The following is an 11364-nucleotide window of genomic DNA, read 5'->3' as shown; positions in this document are numbered from 1 at the left end:
AATAAAGAGCCACATTAAAATAAAGAGCCACATTATAATAAAGAGCCACATTATAATAAAGAGCCACATTATAATAAAGAGCCACATTATAATAAAGAGCCACATTATAATAAAGAGCCACATTATAATAAAGAGCCACATTATAATAAAGAGCCACATTATAATAAAGAGCCACATTATAATAAAGAGCCACATTATAATAAAGAGCCCCTCTCTGTTAAAGAGCCACATTTCATTAAAGAGCCACATTCCTTTATTTAATTAAAGAGCACCATGCTGACAAGTGCTTGAAACCAAAATTCACCTCACAATATTTTTTTTTTAATCATAAGCGGAAAACATTTAATTACGGACCTAGCTACGTACAGGATATTGTTTTTTTTTTTCGTTTGCGGGCCGCACATTTTGATATATTATAGCCTACAAATTTACTGCAGATCTAATTTTTTTTTCAACTTATACATTTACTTTTATGACAATAAAAATGTCTTGTTCAATGAAATACCATCTATCGGAATATTCTAGATAAAAACACCGATCTGATGACCATGGATGGCGTGTGTATTGTATTGACGAGGAGAATAACGATGGTCTAAAAATAGCCCAAGATATGGAGATGAGCAATCAAGCGCTCCGTGTGCTTGGATGGGCGGAGTTCATCGCGCACCCATCACGGCTACATACTATATTTAGTAACAGTAAATCAGGGGAGCTAATCTATGATAAGCGCCACGTGATCAATCTCACCCAATCAACGGCAATTGATGACGTCATTGTTGATGTTTACAAGTAAGTTTGGATATTTTAAATCATTTTTAATTTATACGTTACTTTTTAAACAGTTTTGTTACCATTTTGTATATAAATCGGATATATTCTATTTTGATTAAACCCTTAAGAAATATAAATTTCATAAGTTTTAAGTATTTTAAAATATATTTTTAAATTTTGATATGCCATTTAGATTATGTGTTTTGAATTAGCTGTCACCACAAACAGGACATTATTAATTTGATGTTTGAAAATTATGTAATCGATGCTGATGTTGATGTACTTGCGTAAAATTGAAAATAAAACTGTTTTGTAATTGAAAGAAAGTCTTTTAGTGATGAGAAAGTACGCTCTGTTATACTCAACGACGAAAAAGATCCTGGAAATAAGTCCTTTGTTTTGAAAATAGCAGGCAATTTTTTTTTTGCTGTAAATTTAAAAAAAAATTAGTTGTTAAAACTTATGTTTTTTTAATGAATAAATTATTTTCTAATAGTTAAGAAATTTAAAGGGAGAAAAACTGCATTACTTTCTTCTAGGCGTAGTTTAGGGGAGGGGAAAACTGACCAAAATGCTCTCAAATGTTCAATGTTTGTTTTGTTTGAGAGTATGCTAGCGTGCTCGCGTGTATGTGAGTACTTGCGAGTGTCTGTTTGAGTACACAGTATGTGACACTTGGCGCACATAATTTATTACCCACATCTTGTACACCTGTTAACGCAATATAAAACTTTTGGCCCACACAATATAAAACTTTTGGCCCACACAATATAAAACTCTTGGCCCACACAATATAAAACTCTTGGCCCACACAATATAAAACTTTTGGCCCACACAATATAAAACTTTTGGCCCACACAATATAAAACTCTTAGCCACACAATATAAAACTTTTGGCCCACACAATATAAAACTTTTGGCCCACACAATATAAAACTCTTGGCCCACACAATATAAAACTTTTGGCCCACACAATATAAAACTTTTGGCCCACACAATATAAAACTCTTGGCCCACACAATATAAAACTTTTGGCCCACACAATATAAAACTTTTGGCCCACACAATATAAAACTTTTTCCCACACAATATAAAACTCTTGGCCCACACAATATAAAACTCTTAGCCACACAATATAAAACTTTTGGCCCACACAATATAAAACTTTTGGCCCACACAATATAAAACTCTTGGCCCACACAATATAAAACTTTTGGCCCACACAATATAAAACTTTTTCCCACACAATATAAAACTCTTGGCCCACACAATATAAAACCTTTGGCCCACACAATATAAAACTCTTGGCCCACATAATATAAAACTCTTGGCCCACACAATATAAAACTCTTGGCTCACACAATATAAAACTTTTGGCCCACACAATATAAAACTCTTGGCCCACACAATATAAAACCTTTGGCCCACACAATATAAAACTCTTGGCCCACATAATATAAAACTCTTGGCCCACACAATATAAAACTCTTGGCTCACACAATATAAAACTTTTGGCCCACACAATATAAAACTTTTTCCCACACAATATAAAACTCTTGGCCCACACAATATAAAACTCTTAGCCACACAATATAAAACTTTTGGCCCACACAATATAAAACTTTTGGCCCACACAATATAAAACTCTTGGCCCACACAATATAAAACTTTTGGCCCACACAATATAAAACTCTTGGCCCACACAATATAAAACTTTTGGCCCACACAATATAAAACTCTTGGCCCACACAATATAAAACTTTTGGCCCACACAATATAAAACTCTTGGCCCACACAATATAAAACTCTTGCCCCACACAATATAAAACTTTTGGCCCACACAATATAAAACTTTTTCCCACACAATATAAAACTCTTGGCCCACACAATATAAAACTTTTTCCCACACAATATAAAACTTTTTCCCACACAATATAAAACTCTTGCCCCACACAATATAAAACTTTTGGCCCACACAATATAAAACTTTTGGCCCACACAATATAAAACTTTTGGCCCACACAATATAAAACTTTTGGCCCACACAATATAAAACTTTTGGCCCACACAATATAAAACTCTTGGCCCACACAATATAAAACCTTTGGCCCACACAATATAAAACTCTTGGCCCACATAATATAAAACTTTTGGCCCACACAATATAAAACTCTTGGCCCACACAATATAAAACTTTTTCCCACACAATATAAAACTTTTGGCCCACACAATATAAAACTTTTGGCCCACACAATATAAAACCTTTGGCCCACACAATATAAAACTCTTGTCCCACACAATATAAAACTTTTGGCCCACACAATATAAACTTTTTGCCCACACAATATATTCCACACAACTCGTACTTTTCTCCCACATAATAAGAAACTCTTGCCCCACACAATTTCTTCCCCACATCTCGTCGACTCCTCCCTCCCACAGAATATGTTCTATATGTTTTGCCCACACAATTTATTCTAACCCCTCACCCATCTAACCCTCCCCCCCCCCCCCCCCCCCAGGGACAACGTGGTCCTGACGACCAGCACACAGGATCAGCTGGCACTAGTGCATGAGATGTTCTTGAGGCGGATGTTGCTGATGCGCATCACCATCTACCACACGGAGATTTCCAGCAAGTACAGCGTGGAGAGGGTCAGCATTGTGGAGGGTGAGAGGGGGTGGGGGTCAGCATTGTGGAGGGTGAGAGGCGGTGGGGGTCTGCATTGTGGAGGGTGAGAGGGGGTGGGGGTGGGGGAGAGGGTCAGCATTGTGGAGGGTGAGAGGGGGTTGGGGTCAGCATTGTGGAGGGTGAGAGGGGGTGGGGGTCAGTATTGTGGAGGGTGGGGTGGGTGGGGGAGGGGGAGAGGGTCAGCATTGTGGAGGGTGAGAGGGGGTTGGGGTCAGAATTGTGGAGGGTGAGAGGGGTGGGGGTCAGAATTGTGGAGGGTGAGAGGGGGTGGGGGTCAGAATTGTGGAGGGTGAGAGGGGGTGGGGTGGGGTGAGGGTAGTGGTGACCTTGGGGGTGGGGGAGGGTCGGCATTGTGGAGGGTGAGAGAGGTTGGGGAGGGGGAGAGGGGGTGGTGTGGGGTGAAGGTAGGGGTGACCTTGGGGTGAGGTGGGGGGAGGGTCGGCATTGTGGAGGGTGAGAGGGGGTGGGGTGGGGTGAGGGTAGTGGTGACCTTGGGGGTGGGGGTGGGGGGAGGGTCGGCATTGTGGAGGGTGAGAGGGGGTGGGGTGGGGGTGAGTGAGGGTCGACATTATGGAGGGTGGGATGGGGTGGGGTGGGGGTGGGGGTGGGGGAGGGTCAGTATTGTGGAGGTTGAGATGGGGTGGGGTGGGGTGGTGGTGACGTTGGGGGTGGGGGGAGGGTCGACATTGTGGAGGGTGAGGGGAAGGGGTGGGGGTGGTTCAGTATTGTGGAGGGTGAGATGGGGTGGGGTGGGGGTGGGGGAGGGTCAGTATTGAGGTGGGTGAGATGGGGTGGGGGTCAGCATTGAGGTGGGTGAATTGGGGTGGGGTGGGGTTCAGCATTATGGAGGATGAGATTGGGTGGTGGGAGGGTGGGGGAGGGTCAGCATTATGGAGGGTGAGAAGGGGTTGGGGGTCAGCATAGTGGAGGGTGAGATGGGGTGGGGTTCAGCATTGTGGAGGGTGAGATGGGTTGGGGTGGGGGTCAGCATTGTGAAGGGTGAGAGGGGGTGGGGGTGGGGGTTAGCATTGTGAAGGGTGAGAGGGGGTGGGGGTGTGATGGGGAAAGGTCGGTATTGTGGAGGGTGAGAAGGGGTGGGGACAGTATTGTGAGGGCGAGATGGGGTTAGGGTGGAGGAGGTGAAGATTGGGTTGGGAGGTGGGGTAGTTGCAGCATTGTGGAGGGTGAGATTAGTTGGGGGAGGAATTGAGGGTGGTTGAGGTTTAGCATCGATTTCAATAAACTTAAACCAATAGAACTTTCCTGTAACCATCCCCTGATATCAATAACCCACATAATCCTAACTCTAACCATCCCCTGCTCTCCACTCCCAGATGATTTCGCCGTCCTGGTCAACGGTCAACATCCGTCCATCCGGCAGCAGATCGCTTCCGGTTTCCAGGTTTCTATGAGGTACCTCAACCGGAACCAGCATTTCTGTTTTGAGGTGAGCTACACGCATACACACAAACAAACAACAGCTAGACTCTACTTTACCTGTTATTCAAATGACATGAAGACATGCAAAATGCTTACATGACATGTACATGTCATCACATTACCAAAAAAAACTCCTGGAGTAAAATGAATATTCTGATATGATCCGCAGCTTTATGGGGCTTTAATGAACTACTTTCGTCATTTTTATTAACATTTGGGTCAAACCGACATACAATCATAAATTGGTGTAAGACAGAAGTTGAAAATACTGTAAAAACGACTGAGCTGTTTTTTTTTAGTTTGGTATTGAGTGAGTATACAGAACCTTATCAATATGCAGGTGGGGGCCACAACAATTTAAAATGGTGCTTCATCAATTTTAGCCTAAGATTTTAGACGGAGCCACCTCAATTCTATATAGGGCCACATAAGCTTTAAACGGGGCCACAACAATATTTAGGTAGGGGCCACATCCATTTTAGACAGTCACATCAGTTTTATATAGAGCCACATCAGCTTTATATAGAGCCACATCAGCTTTATATCGAGCCACATCAGCTTTATATGGAGCCACATCATCTTTATATACAACCACATCAGCTTTATATAGAGCTACAACAGCTTTATATAGAGCCACATAAGCTTTATATAGAGCCACATCAGCTTTATATAGAGCCACATCAGCTTTATGTAGAGCCACATCAGCTTTATATGGAGCCACATCAGCTTTATATGGAGCCACATCAGCTTTAAATGGAGCCCCATCAGCTTTATATTGAGCCACATCAGCTTTATATGGAGCCACATCAGCTTTATATGGAGCCACATCATCTTTATATGGAGCCACATAATCTTTATATAGAGCCACAACAGCTTTATATGGAGCCACATCAGTTTTATATAGAGCCACATCAGCTTTATTATAGAGCTACATCAGCTTTATATAGAGCCACATCAGCTTTATATAGAGCCACATAAGCTTTATATAGAGCCACATCAGCTTTATATGGAGCCACATCATCTTTATATACAACCACATCAGCTTTAAATAGAGCTACAACAGCTTTATATCGAGCCACATCAGTTTTATATGGAGCCACATCATCTTTATATAGAGCCACATCAGCTTTATATAGAGCCACATCAGTTTTATATAGAGTCACAACAGCTTTATATAGAGCCACATCAGCTTTATATGGAGCCACATCAGCTTTATATAGAGCCACATCAGCTTTATTATAGAGCTACATCAGCTTTATATGGAGCCACATCAGCTTTATATAGAGCCACATCAGCTTTATATAGAGCCACATCAGCTTTATATAGAGCCACATCAGCTTAATATGGAGCCACATCAGCTTTATATGGAGCCACATCAGCTTTATATAGAGCCACATCAGCTTTATATGGAGCCACATCACCTTTATATAGAGCCACATCATCTTTAAATGGAGCCACATCATCTTTATATTTAGCCACATCAGCTTTATATGGAGCCACATCACCTTTATATAGAGCCACATCAGCTTTTTATGGAGCCACATCAGCTTTATATGGAGTCACATCAGCTTTATATGGAGCCACATCAGCTTTATATAGAGCCACATCAGCTTTATATAGAGCCACAACAGCTTTATATGGAGACACATCAGCTTTATATACAGCCACATCAGCTTTATATAGAGCCACATCAGCTTTATATGGAGCCACATCAGCTTTATATACAGCCACATCAGCTTTATTTGGAGCCACATCAGCTTTATATAGAGCCACATCAGCTTTATATAGAGCCAGCTTTCACCACTGCTGGACAGACATCCGGGCTTTACTTATCACGCAATGAACTCCGACCAATGGCAGCGTCGCTCTCTAACGAGTCTTGATGGGGCCGACGAAATCAGGTTTCCGCTCCGCTGATTGGTCAGCACTCGGCTGTTATTCCAAGATGGCCGCGGCCAAGGAATAAGAAAGGTTGCTCGCCGTTCTTAGAGGCCCACATTTCGCACAGGATTTTCGCATCATGAATTAAACGCTACATGGGTAACAATAGCTAGACTTTACCCCATTTAAGGATCAGCAAAGAAAAACAACAGCATTCAAACCACTTGATCGACACCCTCCCCCACACCCTCCCCCACCCTACTCCCCACGAAATCCTTTTTCGACCTGTCTTTCATCAATACAGAGTAATGGAAACGCAGTATCCTGTACGTCTGTTCCTCCACCGCTGAGCAAGTGGCGTTTTGTGATCTCTGTAAGATTACTTGAGGCTTTTGTAAGCGCCGACAAGGCAATAGTTATGGATTTTAACGAAGGGCTATTTTAAAGCTGTTTTTCTTGTAAGTCGTTGTTTCGATTAAGGTCAGGACATTATTAGAAGTAGGGTTTGGTCAGTTAGGCTTCTATTTCTAACATACAGCGATGTAATTAAAATAGTTAAAACATAAACTTAGATGTCGATTGTTGTTGTTTTTTTTATTGAAAAATAAATCCAATTAGCAGAGTATAGTTAACTGCTGTTACCTATAGACTAATATGTCCTGTTAAGTTAACTCATGTCTCTAATCCTAATCCTAGCTGGACATCTGCGAACTAATCCTAATCCTAATCCTAGTAAGCTGTCTTCGACTCATTAACTTAACTCATATCTCTAATCCTAATCCTAATCCTAGCTTGACATCAGCGAGCTAATCCTAATTCTAATCCTAGCTGGACATCAGCGAGCTAATCCTAATCCTAGCTGGACATCATTGAGCTAATCCTAATCCTAATCCTAGCTGAACATCAGCGAGCTAATCCTAATCCTAATCCTAGCTGGACATAATTGAGCTAATCCTAATCCTAGCTGGACATAATTGAGCTAATCCTAATCCTAGCTGGACATCATTGAGCTAATCCTAATCCTAGCTGGACATCAGCGAGCTAATCCTAACCCTAATCCTAGCTGGACATCATTGAGTTAATCCTAATCCTAATCCTAGCTGGACATCAGCGAGCTGCTCCTGGACTGGTACATGGAGGTCAGGGACGCCATCACGAGCTGTGACGACATCCACTCGCTTAAGTCTCGCCGGACGAGACTGTGCGTGACCAACCACACCCTCTACAACCACAGCCTCGACTGCAGCCCCAAGTGGATCCTCTTCCTGTGTATCTGTTGGGTGCTCTTTGTTCCCTGTTACAAGGTTAGTTGTGTGTTCCCTGTTAGAAGGTCAGGTTAGTTAGTGTTCCCTGTTAGAAGGTCAGTTTTGTGTTCTCTGTTATAAGGTTAGGTGTGTGTTCATAGTTACATGGTCATTTGTGTGTTCCCTTTTACAAGATCATCTGTGTTCCTTGTTAAAAGGTTTGTTGTGTGTTCCCTATTACAAAATTAGTGCTGTGTTCCTTGTTACAAGGTCATTTGAGTTGTATGTTCTCTGTTAAAACATTAGTGCTGTGTTCCTTGTTAAAAGATTGTTCCCAGTTACAAGATCAATTGTGTTCCCATGTTACATCGTCAGTTGTATGTTCCCTGTTAAAAGATTAGTTAATTGTTCCCAGTTACAAGGTCTCCTTGAATTTGAAATGTTATTTAAATGGATTCTTGAAATAACAAATTTGATGTTTTAGCCATCATTAACTACTGTAAGAAAACCCATCAGGATAACATAGGGTTAAAAAAACTTTTTTTAAAACAGCATTACCTCCCCTGGCTAGATGTCGTGCAATTATAATTAACGAGGACAGGGCACTACGATCAAATTAAGTAAAGGAGAGCTCTGATAGGGCAAGTCACGAGCCAGAGTCAAATCGGAAGTCGGTCGCTGTTTATAAATGTCAGCCTAAAGGGGGACAAGCCTGTTCAGTTTATTTTTATCTTATCAGTAGGTTGTTTCCCTTTAATCGAAGCAGTGTACGAGATATTTCTTTCAACCTTGGTTTTGTGTCTAATCTATTGAACACAGGTGTACAGGAAGTTGACCTGCGCTGACATCAGGGTCAAGTTGAAGTGTGACGTCACTTCCGCCACGTATTACATCCATAACGAGGCAACGAGGTAGAGCTTATTGTTTAAAGAATTCGGTCTTTGGTTAAGTCTCCTAATTGGTAGCAATATCGGCATATCTGTCTTGTATATTGGTCTTACCTTGTCTTGCGCTAGGTATATTGTCTTGTTCTAGGCGTATACCCTGTCTTGCGTTGAGGTATACCCTGTCTTGTACAGGGAAGCTACACTTTTTTTGAGCTGTTGCGATATACCCTGTCTGGCGCTTGGTATATCTGGTATTATACTGGGCGTATACCCTCTATTGTATTAGAGGTATACCATGTGTAGTTCTGGGACATACGCTGTCGCTTCTTCTTTTAGGTCTTACCACAATTTTCCTGTGGGCCTTCTGTATGTTCCCAGTTTTGGGCCCCCCTATCTTTTATGAGCCAACCAATTCTGTTTTGACTGTGGCACACGCTTTTTCTTGTCGTCGTGGGACGCGCCTATTTTCGAGGGGTCGGGGGGTGGGGTAATCCTTCCCAATGGACAGCCCCCCCCCCTCCCCCACCACCCACATCTCTCAAGTTAAGCTTCAACTATTGGTGAAGACGCGGTGTTGTCGTTTTTACAGCTTACAAAACTGTCAATGTCACCAGGCCACCAAGAAATCTGAAACACCCCACCCCAAGCCACCCCACGCCACCCCACCCCACCAACATAATCTTGATAATACCCTTGGTCGTGCCTTGATTTCCTATTATTTCTAGCCCTACATGTGGACCTTTAATTCTCAAATATTCAATAATTTAAGCCTCCACTATCGAAATAATTTAAAAGTGTATCCCCTATTGTCTCAGAGTTCAGCTAAAGAACAACAGACGAAACTATGACACCGTTTGACCGCTCGAGACAACCGGTATCAGAAGAGAAGAGAACCTCTGAGAGACTCCAGCGGTGGATCAGACTGACCCACAGCGTCTTGAACCAGTGGTTCTCAAGTTGTGGTCTATAGAACATGGAGGAACTGAAGAAAGGGATTCAGTGTTTAGAAAGTGACAGTATTTTCATTAAAGTAAAATTTTATGATTTTATAAATCTTAACTTCCGGATAATTTATCCACAATAATGTATGTATTGTTAACGATTTTGTTTTTTGTTATGAAATGGATGGTAAAATGTTTGATGCTAACGTTTTTTAAAAGTATATGTTGTATGTTTGTTTGTGTGTTTCAACCTGATCAAAAAATGTATATATTTATGTGTTGCTGAATGGTTGGTTGTATGTGAGTGCTACTCTGGATGTTGGCCTCATATGTACATACAACTCAGTAAGTGGATACTGCGACCATTTTTGTTTGACTCTACGTTTTTCTCTTGCATATAATTATATATCATGCAATTATTTTTTTTTACATTTTACTTTTTTCGATGCGGATACTCGGCACTTACAACATGTACAGATCCACGTCCCAGTCGGTTTTTTTAGGCGTCTCTCCCGGGGAACACCACCCACCCCATGGGAACACCACCCACCCCCTGGGAACACCACCCACCCCATGGGAACACCACCCACCCCATGGGAACACCACCCACCCCATGGGAACACCACCCACCCCATGAGAACACCACCCACCCCATGAGAACACCACCCACCCCATGAGAACACCACCCACCCCTGGAGCACGTAAAAATTTCCTTTTTTTCCCCGACACATATTTATTTACTTTAAATTTAATTTTTTTAAAGTTTATAATAAAAATGCGTTTATATATGTACTAAAAGAAATGAAATAAAATAATTTTCTTTGAATATATGATAATGCATTTTTTAAAAACTCTAAGAAAAGCTACGGTCGCTAATAAGATTTTATTGCTATAAACCTTTTCACTACCTTTTTACTCTCTCGTATACGAAGTATAGAGATAGTAATGTAATCGTGCAAAAAAAAAAAAATTCTAGATTTTTTATAAATATTGATGTTTTACACCTCCTTGAGTTGGAAATTTTTTTTTGCAATCTTGTCCGTACGTCTGTGTGTGTATGTGTGTCAGTGAACACGATAACTTGAGTACCGTTACAGCTAGACTGATGAAATTTCAAAAATGAGTATTATATCAAATTTGTAGTTCTTAGTCAACTTTTCAGCTAAAGCTTTCCCCTAAACTTTCTCGAATATTCTTATATAATACGACGGGGATATCAAATCGTGATACAGACATGATTTTTATTAAAGTGCACGGCAAACAATATGTGTATAATAGTGCGGAACACTAGTACTTTATAAATTCATATGCGTTTCTTGAGAAATCCAAAATAGCGTAAAGTACTACTTCTGGTCAACGGAAATTACTAAAACTTTGGTAGAAGACAGAAAATTAGATCTTTTACTTATTTGTGAAATTTCGTTTATCTATCTGAAAAATTAAAAGTAGAATAGGTTCCACTTCCGGTTACCGGAAACCGCTGAAATGTTGATACAGAACAACAAATT

General features: G+C 41.1%; 1 protein-coding gene across 1 annotated transcript; it reads left to right on the top strand.

The window, feature by feature from the left end:
- Positions 1–552: 552 nt before the first annotated feature.
- LOC131953849 (uncharacterized) lies at positions 553–9806 on the top strand. Its single transcript, XM_059317250.1, has 6 exons — positions 553–789; positions 3294–3442; positions 4798–4910; positions 7885–8088; positions 8848–8939; positions 9731–9806. Exons 1-6 carry the CDS (start codon positions 611–613, stop codon positions 9771–9773), a joined length of 780 nt encoding a protein of 259 aa, XP_059173233.1. The 5' UTR covers positions 553–610; the 3' UTR covers positions 9774–9806.
- The last annotated feature ends 1558 nt before the right edge of the window (positions 9807–11364 follow it).

This window comes from Physella acuta, unplaced genomic scaffold (genome assembly GCF_028476545.2).
Source record: "Physella acuta isolate Inbredline_101_S28 unplaced genomic scaffold, ASM2847654v3 ptg000958l, whole genome shotgun sequence".
Lineage (NCBI taxonomy): Eukaryota > Metazoa > Mollusca > Gastropoda > Physidae > Physella > Physella acuta.
This window is presented reverse-complemented; position numbering and strand designations above follow the sequence as displayed.

What these genes read in the sequence shown, in the direction of transcription:
- LOC131953849 (XM_059317250.1), top strand. Translation starts at nt 611, where the DNA reads ATGGAGATGAGCAATCAAGCGCTCCGTGTGCTTGGATGGGCGGAGTTC. An exon ending in GAGGGTCAGCATTGTGGAGG is followed by an intron (nt 3,443 to 4,797) that starts GTGAGAGGGGGT and finishes CTCCACTCCCAG; the next exon opens with ATGATTTCGCCGTCCTGGTC. An exon ending in ACCAGCATTTCTGTTTTGAG is followed by an intron (nt 4,911 to 7,884) that starts GTGAGCTACACG and finishes TCCTAATCCTAG; the next exon opens with CTGGACATCAGCGAGCTGCT.